The sequence below is a fragment of the Venturia canescens genome, chromosome 9, assembly GCF_019457755.1.
Source record: "Venturia canescens isolate UGA chromosome 9, ASM1945775v1, whole genome shotgun sequence".
Classification (NCBI taxonomy): Eukaryota; Metazoa; Arthropoda; class Insecta; order Hymenoptera; family Ichneumonidae; genus Venturia; species Venturia canescens.
Window position 1 is genome coordinate 21170180 of NC_057429.1, and position 19168 is coordinate 21189347.

A 19168-nucleotide genomic window follows, 5' to 3' on the forward strand; every position below is an offset into this window, starting at 1 on the left:
GCACGCTCGATCCTACCGCCTAGCTTATTCTCGCTTCATAACGCACAACCGACGTGCATTCATTTTTCTTTACAAAGGGAGCACGAAAAAAAAAGTATTTCACACCAATATCCAAGATACGAGTACGCGCCACCGTGGCGGCATGCATGAGCGTAGAGCCACAGGTGTGCGGCAGCGAAAGCGCGAGCCAAAAAACCTGTTGGAATTATATATGATCAAGGTCGTCGCGCGCCAATTTTGAAAGAACAATTGCGTCGATTTACGCCCGAAAATGCGTCGATGGCATGAAATCGAAATGGGTTACTCGATTCATATAATTATCGTTGTATTCTATCTTTTCACTCAATAAATTTCGTTCCATCGATCTTTCCATCATAATATGCGCGAAGAGTATCTCATTAAAAGAAATATACCGTTTTTTATTTCTCGAAAGAGAAACAGATAGCTCGGAAAAAGTGTGCGAGTTGTATGATTACATAAAAATTTATCACGTCATATGTTTTTTATAGCTTCGCGATCACCGTACTGGCAAGCAGTTTTTATTCCTGTTCGAATTGTTTGAACCCTTCTTATAATTATTTTTTAAAAGTATTCGTATATAATGGATTCCAAAATATCGTGCAGCAATACACACGCACTGAGACTTTATTGCGAACAGTAAAAAAATCTCCGTCTCTAGTTTTTTTTTCCTCAATTCACTCGGACTCGGTATGATAATCAAATCCTGGATATCTTATTTGTCATCGGAGGTGAACAAGGTCATACTCGATATTCTTCTCTGCTGTGTGTCACATATTCTTGAATTATTATTTGCATTTTCGTTATTTCCGTTCATATAAACTCGCATTCATATTGAAATATAGCTCAAGTGGTGCCGGCTTTTGAAAAGTTTTTTCGATGCACCCGCGCATATATTTCGTATACGAAACTTGAGAAAAAAATTTTTTTTGACAACCTAATACTAGCCAAAACCTTGTAACGAGAGGCTTGTGGAATGTGGAACCGACAGCGATAGAAAAACGCGTGAACGATAAAAGAAGGAAGACTTCTTTTTCGGACGTCTTTTGGTGGACCGGCGTCCAACTATCGCGTTGTTATACTTTTATTTGCCGGTTTTCTCCGGAGTTCTATATATCTTAACGTATAGAGAAGGTCACCGGTGGCGGTAGTGGTGGTTTTACGTTGATTGGCAGCACGCATCGTATTCGTTGCGGGAACTCTTTCTCTCTTTGTCTCTCTCTCTCTCTTTCTCTGGGCATAAGCTCGCGAGGCACCGACCGACAAATATAGTGGGTAGTTGTCTCTAGTCGACACTCGAGAACAGACGGGTAAGGAAAATTTGCTATTACGAGGAATAACATAAGAAAACGCGCTCGAGTGCGAGGCGACACATTTATTTGACAATTTTGTACACATATAAAACATGCGGACCGGTTTGTTTTTGATCTTTATTAATACAAGATGATGAAATTTTTTTAATTACTCTGGTATAAATTTAGCGTGTTCGATCATCGTAGACTCGAAAAATTTTTTAACATATGCAATATCGCGAATGTGAGGGGATCCCATCGTATTTACGGACGATAATCACTCGAATAAAGTTTTATAACTCTTTACGATGGAACTTTGAGATTAAAAGTATCTTGATTTTTTTTTTTTTTATATTTTGATCCGTTTTTCACAAAAGCGTTAATGAGAATTTTATTCTTAATATATCCGCGCGGCAAGGAACTTTAAAATCAAAATACGGAAGGAGAAAAAAGTATGCGGCAACAGTTTTAAAAAATTTTGCGTGCATTGACAAACAAAAAGCAAGGTGTAAAGTATGTTATTGTTGACCGTTCGAAAAACAATTTAGATTATCAGTTTTTTCGACGAGTGTGCGTGCACGGCTATTATCTTATCGTTGCGATGTTAAATTCGGTATAAAACCAAACAAACAGAAATAAGAAAGAGAAAATGCTCGAAGCTTGGTTGCATTATATGCTATTGGTGAATCCGCGGATTGCGAAATACTCGGACCGTATCAATGTCGATTTTATCATCGCGGGTAAAGAGAGAGAGAGAGAAACATGTGTGCACCGCATTCGCGCAAAGACAAAAAATCGAGGCAAAAGCCCGTTTCGTGCGCTCTCAAACGAAACTGAATGATCCTTTCGCTTTCGCGTTCCCTGCTCGGTTTCCCGCCAGCCTCGCGCGCTCTCTCTCTCTCTCTCTCTCTCTCTCTCTCTCTCGCTGCTGTTGCTGCGAATCTTGAACGCAAAACACCAATTTATGAATATTCATATTTTCATCTGGTATATCTGTAACGATAAATGCATGGGGAAACGAAAGGGCCGAACAGCTCCGAAGAATTAACGGCTATAATCTCGTAAATTAACCACGTTATTTTTGCCGAGCAATCGACGTATTTCTATAGCTGTATGTATGTATATGTACATGAAAATAATGGATGCATGTATGAATCGGCGCTACCGCTACTATTCGCTACTGCATGCGCTCGCTGGGCTCGTGAACTCTCCGGGATATGTCGCGCGCGCATTAGAGTGTGCACAAGGCATTCTCGTAGGAATTTCGCTCGCTGCAATCCACACTCGTTTTCAATCAGCCTCGTTTCACGAACCGGTCATCCAGCTGCCTCGGACCAAACACCCTTTACTTTTTACTCAATATCCCTCCTCGATTTAATGCGTCGCTCGCGAACGCTCATCATACTTTTATTCATTTCGTCCGGCCGGTGCCGGGGCGGTATATACTCGTTCCGAATCTATCAATTACAATATTTTCCTCGTTCCTAATCTTAAACAAATCCAGGTTAATCGCTCAATTTATTTCGCGATGATCCATTGTTTATTGCACGCTTCCGGAAGAGACGAACTTTGGCCAATCTCTTCCTCAATTCCAAATTCAAGACTCTTCCGCGAGTACGAAGACTTTTGTTTTGATGCTCTCAAACGAGTATATACTCACCTGCGTTTAAAACGCCAATTTCCTCGCAGGAAGAAAAAAAAACATGCATTTTGTTGAAAATTCTTTGCACGCTATATGAATACAGAAATTGCGAAAGATAACGCGGTTTCTTCCCTCCGGGGGCAGGGTGGGAGGCTGAGTGGAGCAAGAGGGGCTTCTCGCGTCGCGTCGCACCGCAGCCAAGTTACAATTACAAGCTTTCAAATGAGAGTTTCATTCGCGTCTCTCGGTAGATTAAGAACCGTCGCCGCCGCTTTGTCTGTAAAGAGCAAAAAGAGTTAAATCGAGAGGTCAAAGGATCCATCGTTCGAATCGTGACTGAAGAAAAAACGCAGATTCTTTGCAAATTATTATTATAAATTGCATATTCGGATACACGCACGCGTATGTTTTTTTTATTCATTATTCTCAAATCAACTTCCGATATTCCAACGGATTCTCTACGAATTCCGATAATAATAAAAAAAAAAACATATAAAAAAAAGGGGAAAAATAATAAAAAATAAAGCCAAGTGTCGCAATAAATATTCGATTAAGATATTATACTTGTCTTTCTTTTTCATCCGTCGCTCTGTCCTTCTCTCTCTTTCTCTCTCTCTCTCTCTCTCTTTCTCTCTCTCTCTCGCACTCTTGGTCGCTCGCTGGCTCGTCGACTTTTCTCAGAGTTGACACGATTCGCAACCATGGTCAAGGCATACGAGGGTGCGGTAATCGTTCTCGACGTGCTCCTCCTACTTGTCAGAATAGTGTTCTGGACACTCGAGGGTATTTTTCGAATGATCGTGCCGTGCGAGGAGAGAAATGTTGCCGGAGAAATCGTATTGGTATGCATCTTTTATTCGTCTTTTTACGTCTGACAAAATTTAAAAAATTTTTATCATATTTTACCAAAGGACAAGGGAAGGGGATCCGCGGGCAAGTTTTATTATAAATATAACGGAACTTTTTCGAATAGTTCATTCGGGAGAATGTAGAGATCGATATTGTGAAACTCGTTCGCGTGCGGAAATGTTATATATATGAATTATCGCCAACGAAACGATGAGCGGGAAGTGAAGTTGTATAATACAACCGTAATAATAAATTTATTGTGTATCCCGCGATCAAACCTTGGTATAGTCGTAATTCCATATAATAACTCGAAACATCGATACGACGATTCAACAACTAAGCGCAGTTCTTGTATACCCGCTCGTTACATAATATATAGGTATCATCGGAGAAGATATTGAATTTCCGCGTATAAATGCGAATCGATGCCGAGTTAAATAAACTTGTCACAAGATACGTATCTCATTGCATTTTTTTTGTTTTTTAAATCCCTTCGCGACAATCGGCAATTGAGGGATATTGTTGTATACGGAAGCTGGGGGTATATCGCGTTATTTCAATTTAAACGAAATAAAAATACAAGATATGTTTTCGTTGTTGTCGTCGTCGTCTTCGTTGTTTCGGATAAATAAATATATGTCAGGTAACGGGCGCGGGTCATGGAATTGGTCGAGAAATTGCATTGAAATATGCGAGTCTCGGTGCGACGATCGTGTGCTGGGATCTCAATCCTCAAGGCAATCAGGAGACAATCAACGAGATAAAAAAACTTGGAGCAAGCTCGGTTCACGGATACCAGTATGTTAATCAACGTTTACTTCTTGTTATTATCGCTTTTTCCAAATGATATTGTTTTTTTTGTTTTTTTTTTTTATTGTTTAATTATCATTTCTTTTACGTTTACGTATTGATCCTCATTCATGAGGTATGGTAAAAAGTTGCAACTCGCGGAAAATAACGAGCGTGTATCATCATGTCCAGATGCGACGTCTCCAGCCGCGAGCAAGTTCTCAAAACGGCCGAACGAGTCAAGGCCGATGTAGGAAATGTTACGATTCTCGTTAATAACGCCGGCATAATGCCCTGTAGGCCGCTCCTCGAACACACTACCGAGGAGATTAGAAAAATTTTCGACATCAACGTTCTCGCGCATTATTGGGTAATTTTATTTTGCTTTCCTAAATAGCTCAACGCCCATCACTCTTTTCGTCATACTCTTATTATAATTCCTGTCCGCTCGCTTCTCTCTTCGAAGATGCTGCAAGCATTTCTACCTAGCATGATAGCCAAAAATCACGGTCACGTGGTCGCGATGTCCTCCATCGCCGGACTCATCGGACTACCCAATATCGTTCCTTACTGCGCTTCTAAATTCGCCGTTCGAGGTGAACGCTCATTTTTAACCTTCTCTTCTCTCACTCCATCGATCACGATCCATTCATTCAGAATTTTTTTTTTTTCTTTTCCGCAGGCCTTATGGAATCTCTTGGTGAAGAACTCCGCGCTCGCAAGGACGGACAACCGAACAACGTTAAGCTCACCACCATTTATCCGTACATGGTCGATACCGGACTCTGTAAAAAACCCAAAATCAGGTCAGAGGAAACTCGTATTTTTTCTCATCATCATTCGTTCCTCGCCCTCGCCCAAAATTCCTTCCCCCTTTTACCATTTTTTTTTAAATTCTTCTAGATTTCCCAGTATAATGGCCCTGGTAACTCCTCAAGAAGCCGCGGAGAAAATAGTTTCCTCGCAGAGACGGAGCTATCCCGAAGTTTCTATCCCGGCCTGTTGGTTACACTTGAACACGATAATGAAGTAAGTGAGCGTTGTATATAAGCCTCTGCTTAGCTCCGTCGTTTCGATTCTCAATATATTATTTAATTCCGTTTCAGAAATTTACCGCACAAAGTTTCGCTCCAACTGATAGATTTTCTCGACAGCGGTGTTGAGTCCGTTGATTAAATGCGAGCAACTAAGTACAAAATCATAATAAAGTATCAACATTGATACGCCACAATGTTTATGCCGATGGTTCGGCGGGCGGTGATATTTGTTTTTCCAAATACGCAACAGTTACATTTTATATGCATGATTTACTTGAGCGACGATTATTGAACATCAAAGAGAGTGCGTTTATATTTATAGTATGTGCAGCAACGAGAGAATAATTATTTTAGCCGCAGTCATAGATACGTCATTGTAGTGGCGTCATGTCATTTTCAGTCTCACAATTTATTTTTTTTTCACACGAAAGAAAAAATATAGATAGTATGTTTCCAATGTTTTTTTTTTCTATCGAATTGCGTGACTGACAATGAAAGGTTCGAGTTGTGTGACACTTCAGTATAATTGTAATTAATTAATCCCTACTCTCTTTGTCCATTACGTCCCGATGGATCGCAACAATAAGTCGTTTTTCGTAATCTTAATCGATGCATTGGAATAGGATAATGATATCAGATGTTGTGTTGATATATATATATATATATATATATGTATTATAAAAAAATATATATATAAAAGGTAAATACGATGGATGCGACACGTGTAATCGGAAAGATTCCAAAGTTTGTTTCATCATCGAAAAAGTTTCAACGAGCAACGCTGCTGCTCAAAAGATCTTCGGGTGCCCGTGAAACAGCGTCGTAGCCTCTCGAGCCGACCTTTGAACCGGCAACGCGGCAGGCGAACGTTACAGCCCCCTGAAGAACTCTCCTATCGATAAATTCCGTCCGACTGAATTCAAGACTCTCGATATTAGAATTTTGCGTCACTCGCCGATGTGGCAGTTCGCTTTTGATTCTCCCTTCTGCCAATGACGACGCCAAATTTGTTGGCACTGCACATGAGGCTTCTTCCGTCGCCGTCCGCTGCTCGCTAATTTCGCTAGTTCGAGCAGCTTGAATTTTTCGTCGAGAAATCTTCACCATGTTCAGATAATGTAAAGTAGCTGCCGTGAATGTGTCACCCGCTCCGAGAGTATCGACCACTTCCGGTGGCGAAAATGCCGGCGATTGAACTATTGTACCGTTCGGGGTTTTCGCCATTGCTCCTCGGTCACCCCAAGCGCAAACGATCACCGCTCTTTAACACGCGTTGGTACAAATCAGTTGTAAAATAAAGCTTATAAACGTTTTTTTTTTTTTCATCATTTAATCCCTCACCCAGACTTGACGTCTCTCCCCATATTCTTCAGTGTTTCGCCCATGTTGCTATATCCCCTGCTTTCAGCAAAATCTCTGGAGATAAAAGCGACATCGGCGTACGGCAACAAATCAAGCAAATCAATATTTTTTTTCTCCAACTCAACGCTTATAGTTATCGTCATCTTTTCCATTTTTTCTCCGTCATCGCTCGGATTGTTCTCAGGATTTTTTATACCATTGTTGTAACTTTCTAAGTATTGCATCATTGAGAGAACACGAGGAACATTTCTACCCTGAAAGCGTGCATCGATTTGTGTTAGAGTACAGAAAAATAAGTATAATACAAAAGCGATACCTCAAAATGGATCCAACTGTAACGTTTCAAATCCAGTTTTTCCAAATCTTCTAACTTTAAGTCAGGAGAGTTTGAATTGTAATGTAAAATGGTTCTTGATCCTGTGTTGGCTGTCAGAATAACGGTTGATATGGGACACTCGACTCCTTCGAGGACCGGACAGTGAGAGAAGTCGATCTCATGTTTTCTCATGTCATCTTTGAGAAAATCCCAGTTGTAATGACCCGTACCCAAGATGCCTAAAAATTCCGTCGGTGTGCCTAGTTTTGACAGGACCGTGCAATTGTTGCACGCATTTCCTCCTCTTTGCCATCTGTATTCCTGACACCTGTAAAAATATATTTTTGGATGATTATCGCTTCGTGCTTATCATTCTCGCATTATTTCAGTTTATCAATGATTTTGAAACAAAACTCGAAACGATATAACTGTGTAACACCACAAACACTTCTGCGTTTATTCAAAACATTATTTTGTGTTACTTATACACTATCCATATGATTTCAGCTGGTTAATTAAGAAAAAGAAGATGAAAATATATGTATATATCTGCATGTGTACAATTGACATGAGTGCGTGGATACCTCTCGTCAGAATCCTCGACCGGATAATGTTTGCAAACGTGCACAATGTCTAAACAAGGATTACCAATGCACAAAATTTTTGGCTCGTTCGGATCCGCGGGTGGTGGTGAGCCACCGACGATTTTTTCGTAAAAACTCGAGATCATGTTCTAAAGATTTTTCACAATTATAAATATGGCTTACGAAAAGGTGTGAGCACGAAGAAAAAAATGTACACCGAGAACTCGAGAATATAAGATTTTTTTGTTACTTTATCCTAGGCGATATATCACAGGAATGACCTCTTTTGATCGAAATGACCGTTCCGAAAGATTGTGATTGTGACGAACGGCTTTTATTGCGCGATCGCGTATTGTAAACGAATCCGTAAAAGGATATATATAAGGAATTCAAAGTACGAGAGTCGAACGAATTATTTTCGTGGAATTTTTCTCATCACACTTATATCAACTGGCCAATTTTCATTTATTATTTCGCGCATCTCTGCCTGCTTTCACTAAATTCTCACTCTATGTGTATATATATAGAATGGAAAAAAACTAACAAAAGCAATCACGTTATGAATATACGCGCGATCAATGAAAAGAGCCGTTTTTTTTTTTATCTATATACCGATTTTACGCGATGATGCATGCATACAACACGACAACACGAATGCACGGGTAAAAACAATGAAAGAAATATCCCCAAGGTGTTGAATTGCTAATTATTCGATAACAGCAGCAGCAGCTGCAGCATCGCACTGGTTCCGAGTGTTCTGACACACGGCGACGACGACAGGTTTTTTTTTTTCGAAAAGTACGTTAAACTTATAATGGCATATTAATAGCGATAACAGCTGTCGCACAAGTCACAACATAACCTGAAACTGTTACAATCAAAAATACGTGTCAGAAGAGTTGGGGCAGTTCAAGTTCGGTGGTTTATGATGATTGCGAGTAGAAATTTTTTTCTTCGTTTCGGCGGCATAAAATTTTAAAAATCATGAGAAATTACTTTATAGGATAGAACCTTACGAAAAACTGAATATTTTCGTGAAGAATCGGTGCTGGAAGTTTGCCGTCTTATTTCCATAATCTTTTCATCACAGTCATCGTGTGTGGATATTGGCCGTTTATCAAGCGTACAGCAGCATGTTTAAAAATGCAAGAGATATGCTTGCACAGCTTCAATGAGGAATATTTTCATCGATCGTAAACTATATATGATAATTGAGAAAAAATAACAACTCTTTGTGACTCAACGAGAAATTCTCTCAAATTTTCGTACGTAAGTCGATCGTCTTCCGATTTAAGCTTAAATTATATAACCTAATCATGCATGTGAATCGCTGTTGGATTATAAGCGTATTTTGAGGTGTTTGAATTTTTTTTAGTTCGTATGTCTTGAACTGGCGCGTAATTCTATGTGCCCCTCGATATTCGACATACATCATATACTCGTCCGAACGTCCGAATATTATTTATACAGGCTCCGCGAGGATCGGATGTGCACACCTCCGGAGACGCAATAATTTTGCGAATGGATTGGCGAGTAAACGGAATATTTCCGGCTGTAATTGCCGGTGAAGAATCTCATGGTTCTGAAAATCTTTCGCAACGTGTATCCGTTGCTTCCTTAATGAAAATCACGTCGGATGACAGCAAAGAATTCATATGTGGCTGGGGTGCTGCTGTTATAAATGTCGCTGTCACTTATCCTATTAATAAAATCATATTTAGACAGGTGAGCCAACTATTCGCTTCCATATATCATCAAATATATTGAATATATTGAAGATAAAAAATGTTACATTTTTCATTCAGATTCGTTTAGCTACATTTTTTTATAAACTTGAGTTTTAATTCAACATATTTCCATTTACCATAAACTTAACAAAATATCATTAAGTTTATGGAGTTACTATAAAATTAGTCATTCTGTGAAATTTTTGTGAAAGGAAGAATATTCAAAGAAAATCCCCACATTGGGTGGCTCTCGGGTGGTATGAAAGAATCATGAAAGTCAACAGAGTCGATGAGACGAATGAGAATAAAATGATTTCGCAGATATTGGAAGGTGTGCCCGCGGATACGGCGGTTAGACAATTGTCGAGGGAAGGATTGAGACTACTCTACAGAGGAATACTACCGCCGTTGTGTCAAAAAACTTTGTCGCTGAGCATAATGTTCAGCGTTTACGAAGGCTGTAGAACTAGACTGACAAGATTAACGGAGAGAAAAATGTTGGCAAAATTTATAGCGGCTAATGTTGCTGGTACGACGGAGGCGATGTTAATGCCTCTCGAACGGGTACAAACTTTATTGCAGGACTGGCGCAATCATAGTAAATTCAAAAACACGACTCACGCGTTCCGTTATCTACTAACCACCTATGGAATTGCCGAATGTTACCGGGGTCTCGTACCAATTATTTATCGCAATGGCCTCTCCAATTTAACGTTCTTTACGTTGAGAGATTACTCGAAAACTTTGATGGGGGAGGACGAGTCGTTGGTCGGGAATTTCGTCAGTGGTGCTTTAATCGGTGGTTTCACCAGTACCGTATTTTATCCAATGAACATTGTTAAAATACACATGCAGTCCAAGATTGGCGGAGATTTTGAAAGAATGAGCGTCACCCTTCGAGAACTGTGGATTCTGCGTGATCGTAGTATAAGAAATTTTTACAAAGGCGTGCATTTGAATTACATGCGCTCATTCATCAGTTGGGGCGTTATAAATGCGGCCTACGATTTTTTGAAACATTTCCTTTTTTTCACCAACTAATCGATGTATGGTAAGCTCTCATTTCAACGCCTTGTACGTTTGTCGGATCACAATCACGACGAATCGTTGAAGTTTCACCACCATTTATTCATTTTGTTACATCTGATTTTCTATCATTAATTATTATTGTATCGACTAATCGGAAATTCTACTCTACACCAAAGAGCGTCACAATTTTTCCATTATTTTTATGTATATATTGAAATTATATTGTGTTTAGTAATGGAATAGAAAAAAAATTCTCGTGTTTTGTAGCTCAATTTTTTTAATTATATTATTTTTATATAAGTGTTCGACCATTCGCGATTATAGGCCGGAAATACGATATCGTATTTGAACGAATAATTTAAAAAGTGTATATATTAGATGTAATAATTTGAGTCGACAACGTGACGAAAGCCATGGATAATGATTGTATCGATGGGGCTAAATATATATGTAACTCGGATTTGATAAAAATTATTAATTCATTCACGAGTTGTATTTATTCGAAAAAAAATTGGAACGGTTTATTGAATATCATGGTGCGTGCGTAATGAGTGCACACATTTTGAGAAAAATAAAAATACCTTTTCAAAGATATACAATATAATCCCACTGAGCAACGTTATTTCAATTTAAAAGATTAATAAAAAAAGACCAAGCTTTCCGAATTTCACTGGATCTAAAGTGTGTTATATATGTAACGTCGTTGTGTTAGCCGTTTTCCCGTCATCGATCATAAACTGTCAAATAAATGAAATAGTATACCCACCACGGCGAGATATAGTGATAATAATAGATATACGGGGGGGTTATGGAGAGGAGCATATATCTATACGAGAGGCTCAGGATCCTGAGAATCGAATTAACTCTTTGTCGCTGGGTACGGCGATGAGTTCCGGATTCCATGTAATACGGAAAAAGTGGAAAAATGGTAGAGAACTGAAGAATAGTGTGCTCGGCTTATGAAAAGAGTGAAAAAAACTGCTTTTGCAGGTTGCAGTGGCAGCAAGCAGGATCTGTGAGAGACGTACGGACGAGCCTGCGCGCTTGCGAAGCGTTGGTGTTGATTTCGTGTTCCAGTTCCAGCGCTCCGCGCTGCCTCACGCGCGCTCGTGGCTCGCGGTGGTGGACATAGGAAAAAGAGGTGGAAGGATTGAGGGGCAGAGAGATTTTTTTCAGTGTCCAGTGTTGGGTCGGTAGTACGCTCTGTATAGTAGATTTATTCGGTATATAATCGCGGTGTTGACTGTTTATAGTGTTCCTCGAAACTCGCAGAAGATTCGATTAGGGCACGAGCGCACAACCGGTAATCCCCGGTACATATTAGGTCTACTAGCTGTACAACAATAATGCGCAACGAGATGTATGATATGTGTAGGTGTGAAGTGTATATCAAGAGTCGAGAGATGAATCGAAGAATCTGATCTGATCGGGTAAGGTGAAAATAAAGGATCTCCGAGAAAATGTTACTACTACCTTTGAGAACGTGCAGTAGCGATGTATCAACGGTATCAACGACTCATGTTGTCGTCATCGCGCATCCCTTCGTACGAGCGGCAACAGGAACGATAAGCTATTTTTGGCTGATGGACGGCGCAACAGCACGAGGTTTAAACGAGTTTGAATAAAACAAAGTAATGAGAATCAACGCCACAAAAATGAGTACTCCGATCGAGGAGAAGATTGATCAGAAGCTGAAGGTATCGGTAATTATTACGGTCATGCTATTCACAGTACAAAAGTGCTTTCCCTCTTCGATCGCTCGCTCGCTTCCGCACACAGCTCGCGAGACGAACAATATAACTTTTGGTTGACTCTCATTTCACGATTTATCGAGATCAATAAGTCAAGTAGGCTTGTATTTGTGTGCCGACAGAGTCTCGACGGTTTCTCGTCGCGGCTGAATACTTGATGACGCTCCATTGACATTTACCATGCGATTTATGTACTTCTCTATTCATATATATTGATATAAATAGCATTTTATTTTCTTTTGATCGTCAAAAACTCGTGTTTCTAGATTTTCTGTTCAAATGTTTTTGTTATTACTTTTTTTCACTATTCTTTCATATCCCTATCTATGGTCGATATAGCAAAAAAAACAATTACTTTCCCCAGGTGAGAACGGGCATGGTCACGGTGAGCGACGGCAAGAGCAAACCGGTGCCGATGTGTCTCAATCTTTCTATGGAGGTATTAAAACTTCAGCGAGAAGATTTTGAGGTACCGTCTCCCATTTAATCTCGGTTCGATCAATGGCAACGAAGCTCCGTAAAACTCTGATTTTTTTGTCCCTGGCAGGCTGAGAATCACAATAAACCGCCATTGGATGCCAAAGAGCGAATGGTTCAGATAACTCGCCAAAAAATAGGAGGACTCGGCTTGAGCATTAAGGGAGGCGCGGAGCATAAACTTCCTGTTCTCATATCAAGAATCTACAAAGGCCAAGCCGCCGACCAGTGCGGTCAATTATTCGTCGGAGATGCCATAATCAAGGGTAAAATTATTTGTTGACTTTTTCATCATTCCCTGAATTCCATATGGAATTCAGCCTCGATAGTCGGATAAATGAAAATATCCTGCCACGCCGGTCTTGCAGTATTATATAGCATTGTTGGAACTAAGCGACAGCTTTTCAATACCGTGATACGAGATAGAATTCTATTGTTTTCTCTAACAATAGGATACCGAGCCTGCTACTCTTCTTCTTTAATTTCCATTTTGTTGATTTTTCATTGAATTTTTTTCAATCGGCCATGGTATATGCGAAATTGTATACAGCAAGTACGGATGAAAGAACAACAGGTAGCAATGAAATGTAAATAATCCCAGATACTTTTGCATATTAACAATATGTAGTAAACGGGGAATATATCACCGCGTGCAATCACGACGATGCTGTCAACATTCTGAGAAACGCTGGTGACCTCGTCGTCCTCACGGTCAAACACTATCGCGCGGCAAAACCATTTCTACAAAAAAATGGTAGGTTGAGCAGGATGGTTATTTTAACGTGAGAATTCATTCGATCAATGGGTAATCCCTCCCCGTGTGATACGTGTTGGACATTGTGGTATCGGTTGGGGGTTGTAGAGAAAGAGGAAAAGTTGGACAACTGCGCGAATGCAACGAATGGCGAGACCGAGGAAGAATGGGGGATCTCGGGGAAGAGACGTTCGGGAGGGAGTCCGAAATCAGGTCACAGCCGACACGGCTCGAACGCCTCGTCTTCGTCTTCGGGACATTTGAAAAAATGGATCGACGTAATAACGGGTGAGCGTAGCTGTGATGGTGTCGGTGGCGGTGGCGGTTGCAAAGATATTTATAAAATAAGATATGATATGAGGAAAGGTGGCCGTCAGGAATTCTCCAGGGATCGCGAATGAAAAAGCGAAAGCTGAAAATAAGGTGTTTGTTCCAGTTCCATTGATGATGGCGTACGTGACGAGATACATATTTGGTACGGATAAACTTAGGCGGAACGCTTTTGAGGTACGAGGGCTGAACGGGGCCCGTACAGGAGTGATCCACTGCGATGACAGTGGAATATTGAGCCAATGGTTGAAATACATAACGGACAATATAACGGGTCTGACGCATCTCCAGATGAAACTGTACAATCGTAATTTTGGAGTTGGCGAAAGAATAGAGTACATGGGTTGGGTGAACGAAGCGGTAAGCAATAGCAATCAACCGTGGCAGAGTTACAGGCCGCGTTTCCTCGCGTTAAAAGGTCCGGATCTCTTGTTGTTCGAGACACCACCCTGCAACATTGGCGATTGGACACGATGCGCGCTCACCTTCAAGGTCTATCAGACGATGTTCCGAGTGATGAGAGAATCGGAGAACGTTGACGAGAGACAGCACTGTTTTTTGGCACAAAGTCCTGGAAAAGCACCGCGCTATTTGAGCGTTGAAACGAGACAGGAGTTACTGCGAGTCGAGGCCGCCTGGCACACCGCGGTATGCTCCGCCGTTACACACTTGAAGAGCAAAACTTTTACGGTTACCTTTAATTCCAAAAGTGCCGGTCTCACTCTCGAATGGACTCAGGGATTCTCTTTGTCATACGAGAACATGAGCGAGGTCGTGTGGCGTTACAAATTCTCGCAATTGAGAGGTTCCAGCGACGATGGCAAGAGTCGCTTGAAATTACACTTTCAAGAGATCGATAGTATCGCTATCGAGACCAAGGAATTGGAATGCTCACAGTTGCAGAATTTGTTGTTTTGTATGCACGCTTTTCTCACTGCGAAGTTGGCCGCGGTCGATCCAACGTTCTTGACCTCGACGACCCCCTGAGGCCCCTCTCCTTCTCCTCCTCCTCTACTTGATTTCTCAACGACGCATAAACATGCACAACCCCGACTCGTCTTCATCCTGCATCGCCAAGACCCTTATTACCTCCACTAATGAGCACATCCCATCTTTTTGCAAACGGATATTTCTTCAGCACTATTTCTTTTCTAATTCGAATTATCATTGTTGTTTCAAGGTATAACGAACCCTGAATTTTTTTCTTGATGAAAAAAAAAGAGTTCACTTTCATCTAAAAATTGGTTTTTGACGATGTTTTTCTTCTGACTATTCGGTGAATGGTCAGAAGTGAAGTGATTAAGAGAGAGAGAGAGAGAGAGAGAGAGAGAAAAGGAGAATAGAAATGGGCGGAAAAATGCGTTTAACTAGTCACTGATTCCAAAAATAACGACAAGAAAATGAAACGAATGAAAAGACGCGTATGCTTGTTTATATATATATATATATAAAAAAAAAAAATTGCGCGTATTTTATCGCCCTCGATCGTAAGTTTTATCAGGCGAGTTGAGAATTGTTAATTGCGTTTGAAGAACCGTCAGTTCCAGAAAAAATGATTATCGAATTATCCTAGTTGTTAGGCTGGAAACGGTGATATATCAGTTTTACAAAGTAATTTTATTTATTTTTCGTTATTCCCGTCTGTGCTCGGAGGGAATGAAAAATAAAAAACGCTTGCACAAAATCTCGGATTATTTTTTCGAGCAAAAAGTTTGGTTTTTATATCGTATTTATAAATAAATCCACGCGTATATGTTGCAAGCTTGGAATAAAGAGAATGAAAGCTTGAGTGAAAAAGTCGCGGATTCCTCGACATAATTTAATCGTATGAATAAACGAAAGGAGCAAATGAATACAAATAAGAAAAAAATAATCGTTGACGGGGTGAGTATATTACGGGCGCGTTAATCGTAATAAAAAATGCTCTCTTAATCGTTTAATCGTTTGGTACGACTCAACTACGAAATAAGTTATAGTCAGTATTAATCTGTCAATAAGATAACACCGTTGCAATTAAGAATCTCGAGTGAGAAGGAGAAATTGGTAAAATAAATAAAAAAAATCGGTAACCTTCTGATGGAACGACTATGAGTCGCTTACCGCGATATACACCGATCCGGAAATTCTTTCGTTTCTGTATTTGTGTTACGTTGTCCCGGGTATACGGTACTCTTAAATTCCACAACTCAGGCGATCAATTTTATTCATTTCCATTCGACTTATTTTACTCTCTTTTCTTTTTTCATCCACGGCGACAACTATCTTTTATAGAGGGGAAATTTAAAGAATATACGAGACCCATTCCATTTGGTTCGTAAAGACATGATGTTATCTCATTGAGAAAACATTATATTTCTTGCATAACAAGATCGTCGAACTAGATTTCTCGACCTAGCGGCCTTTTCTCGAATCATAGAATTCGTATAATTGCGATGACACGCAGCACGAATGCGTTAGCGGCGATACTATCCCCAGTACTCGCCAAACCGTTTACAATATTTTTTATTTACTTGTATAGTATACACTTACACACACAGGCGCTTACACGCGCGCGCGCGCGTGCATGTATGTGTATATTATGTATACATGTAACGCAATATCATGTAGAAAGTGCCTATATACCTTGTTGTACACGATCGAACGATGATGGACGATATTCATTCGACGATTTATCCGATGCACTCGTTTATTCTCTTGTTTGACGTGAGATTTGAAAAACGAAAAAGTAAATCAAATGTCAACACACATTTATCTAGTCTTAACGAATAGCTCGATATGCGTTGCTATAACTCCGAAATTACGAAATAACGTATCTCTGTCTTTTTCTCACCCTCGCTCCTCTCCACCTTTCGGTGCTCTCCCCTTGTCTTTTCACAGTTTCGTTCCTCTCGATCGTGCATAAATCCGTTCCCCGATGGGATCATTTTTCCCCCCATCTTACACAATAATTTTTTTTTTATTTTGTCGGGACAATAGAAAATCCATTGATTTATCATATTGCACGTTTTTTTTGCTCATCATCATTTGATGCCCCCGAGGCTTGTTATTTGAATTTGCGTATAATCACGAAACGACCAGTCTCGTCGAGAACTTTGCCTAGAATATTATAAATGATGTACTACCGCACGGATACAGCTCCGGTTACGATAAGAAAACGATGAATGTGTGCGCTTGAATAATCGAGGAATGCCGAAGCAATAATGATTGATGCGAGACACAGTACGATACGATTTTCTCATATTCCGATAAAAGAAGAAACGTGCGTATTGAAATAAGGCACTAGGTGAATTATATAGGATTCGCTGTGATTAAAGAGGGAAAATCGCTATGAGAATGACTGCACAAGTATATTGTATGTATAGATAGTTTAGTGAAATTGATACGAGTGAGAAAGAAAATAGTAATAACAACGAGAGATAAACTTGGAATGGCAACTACAGTTCAATTAATCGTCCGTGAACGAGTAATACGAATCTCGAGGAAGAGAGAGGATGAGCGGAGGAGAAAGATGAATATTAATTATTTATAGGTATACACGGAGATTAGAGGATATACATATCCATCCACGAGGGCATACTTTTTATTTTTCCTTCGATTCTATATCCGAGCTTTTTTTTTTGTGAGAGTAATTTCCATAATGACAGTTTTACAGATGCGATTGTCGTTGAGTCATATTCGAAGTAGCAGTTTTTCACGAAACAAAGAGATAAGAAAAAAAAACAAAATAAAAAATCACGCTAAGGGTAATCGATGGGACCTTCGAGAAGGGCATCTCGTGACCATTTAATCGTCGTATCTTCGCAGATTCATAGATAAGAGCGCAAATACATTTTTTAAGAGTTGATATTGAAAAGGGATACGAAGTATCGCGAGATTACTCTCAAAAAAAAAAAAAAAGAATCATTCAGATTTGTTTTCAACTAATGTGCAATAACGGTCTCTTGATTTATGTGCTATTTTTCGTTTTTTTCTTTCCCCTCGGTACGTCCTACTCGAGGGAGAATACAAGGCGACGAATATATAGTTGTAAATAATTTGTATTGCCCGCGAGATTGGTTGCCGAAGACGCGAAGCTCTTGTAAATCCGCATCTCATAGAACGGCATGTTTTTTTTTGTTTTTAATTAAAAAAAAAAAATTTTGATTGTATACGCTTTTGAAGGGAATATTTGAAAGGCGCGAACAAGCGAAAAAAGAAGTTACAAAATGAACAAAGAAGAGGCAGCAGCAGCAGCAGCAGCAGCAGCTTTTGCTTGGAAATAAAATAAATTGTACAATGTTCGGAAAAAATATGTACCCTCGACGCACGAGAAAGAGTGTACACGAGAGCGCTCGCACGATCGTATTCTATGAAATATGGTTTATCCTGTTACAATGACTATTCCCTCATTGACAATATGTTTCAAGAAATATATTATATATATCATTGTTAGAAGTTACAGATCCATCGAAAACTCATTTTATCCAGTATGCATAAGATGTTGCGGTACTAAAGAGAAACGTTTCCTCGTTTTACTTTTCAACAACAAGTATATGCGCGTGAATCAAGATCGACTCAATTTTCGAGCTTTCTAGACGATTTTCCGAAAGATATTTATGATAAATATTGGCGTTATTAAACATTGTGGATCTTCCGCATTGGTCCACCTGCGTTACAGGGAAGATTCTCTTTTAAATGTATCGCAGCGGTATGTCGTCGGACATGAAGAATTTCTATTTGAATTTCTTTCTCAGCAAAAATTGTGAATAATAAACTAATACCGCTCGTTCAGGCTAATATATAATGGATGTTTGAATTATTGAATATTTCGAATGATTACACTTGTTGATACAGCATATATTTATTATAAAGTGAAATTATCGATCGTTTAGACGATGCTGCCGCCGCCATCGCCACCGCCCCTCCTGTCATGCGAGGGTGAACGAGGAGGGGGAAAAGGGTTTTGTTGTTATAGCGTGTACGATGTATATGAAAATTTGGTGACCGCAGTACAACCTTTTATCCAAACTATTTGTTCATGCGTTTTATTTTGGGATTCCGTTTAAGAAACTGCGCGCACCTTTGCGGGGGAGCCAGGGCTTCTCTCGAACAAAATTAAATGATAGCTCCGATCGGCTTCTCTCGTTTTACTTCGCTTTATCCTGCTGGCGCAATCACATCACAACCGCGACAGGAGCAGTCTCGCCCCGCCCCGTCTTGCCTCCTTACCCT

The 19168-nt window shown here is 39.9% G+C and overlaps 4 protein-coding genes across 14 annotated transcripts; 3 read left to right on the plus strand and 1 right to left on the minus strand.

The window, feature by feature from the left end:
- The first annotated feature begins 1196 nt into the window (after positions 1-1196).
- Positions 1197-6084, plus strand: LOC122416499 (epidermal retinol dehydrogenase 2-like). 3 transcript variants are annotated; one of them, XM_043429503.1, is made up of 8 exons: positions 1197-1328; positions 3634-3794; positions 4445-4599; positions 4783-4960; positions 5057-5186; positions 5273-5396; positions 5494-5619; positions 5697-6084. In XM_043429503.1, exons 2-8 carry the CDS (start codon positions 3654-3656, stop codon positions 5764-5766), a joined length of 924 nt encoding a protein of 307 aa, XP_043285438.1. In that variant the 5' UTR covers positions 1197-1328; positions 3634-3653; the 3' UTR covers positions 5767-6084. The 3 variants fall into 3 exon arrangements, with proteins under 3 accessions (XP_043285438.1, XP_043285440.1, XP_043285439.1); XM_043429505.1 differs by lacking the exon at positions 1197-1328 and adding an exon at positions 1396-3354; XM_043429504.1 differs by lacking the exon at positions 1197-1328 and having other exon boundaries at positions 1396-3794.
- Positions 3787-8629, minus strand: LOC122416497 (ketohexokinase-like). 3 transcript variants are annotated; one of them, XM_043429500.1, is made up of 6 exons: positions 8502-8629; positions 7890-8038; positions 7306-7633; positions 6969-7243; positions 5471-6888; positions 3787-5375 (listed from the first exon to the last, which is right to left on the minus strand). In XM_043429500.1, exons 1-5 carry the CDS (start codon positions 8520-8522, stop codon positions 6396-6398), a joined length of 1266 nt encoding a protein of 421 aa, XP_043285435.1. In that variant the 5' UTR covers positions 8523-8629; the 3' UTR covers positions 3787-5375; positions 5471-6395. The 3 variants fall into 3 exon arrangements, with proteins under 3 accessions (XP_043285435.1, XP_043285437.1, XP_043285436.1); XM_043429502.1 differs by lacking the exon at positions 8502-8629 and adding an exon at positions 8171-8431; XM_043429501.1 differs by lacking the exon at positions 8502-8629 and adding an exon at positions 8140-8431.
- LOC122416500 (mitochondrial nicotinamide adenine dinucleotide transporter SLC25A51) lies at positions 8546-11127 on the plus strand. 5 transcript variants are annotated; one of them, XM_043429508.1, is made up of 4 exons: positions 8546-8687; positions 8893-9158; positions 9265-9614; positions 9938-11127. In XM_043429508.1, exons 3-4 carry the CDS (start codon positions 9411-9413, stop codon positions 10655-10657), a joined length of 924 nt encoding a protein of 307 aa, XP_043285443.1. In that variant the 5' UTR covers positions 8546-8687; positions 8893-9158; positions 9265-9410; the 3' UTR covers positions 10658-11127. The 5 variants fall into 5 exon arrangements, with proteins under 5 accessions (XP_043285443.1, XP_043285444.1, XP_043285445.1 ...); XM_043429509.1 differs by lacking the exon at positions 8546-8687 and adding an exon at positions 8691-8802; XM_043429510.1 differs by lacking the exon at positions 8546-8687 and having other exon boundaries at positions 8716-9158; positions 9360-9614.
- Positions 11128-11759: 632 nt separating this feature from the next.
- Syn2 (Syntrophin-like 2) lies at positions 11760-18964 on the plus strand. 3 transcript variants are annotated; one of them, XM_043429498.1, is made up of 7 exons: positions 11761-11948; positions 12021-12348; positions 12761-12865; positions 12944-13139; positions 13502-13627; positions 13736-13915; positions 14064-18964. In XM_043429498.1, exons 2-7 carry the CDS (start codon positions 12280-12282, stop codon positions 14942-14944), a joined length of 1557 nt encoding a protein of 518 aa, XP_043285433.1. In that variant the 5' UTR covers positions 11761-11948; positions 12021-12279; the 3' UTR covers positions 14945-18964. The 3 variants fall into 3 exon arrangements, with proteins under 3 accessions (XP_043285434.1, XP_043285433.1, XP_043285432.1); XM_043429499.1 differs by having other exon boundaries at positions 11760-12342; XM_043429497.1 differs by having other exon boundaries at positions 11761-12348.
- The last annotated feature ends 204 nt before the right edge of the window (positions 18965-19168 follow it).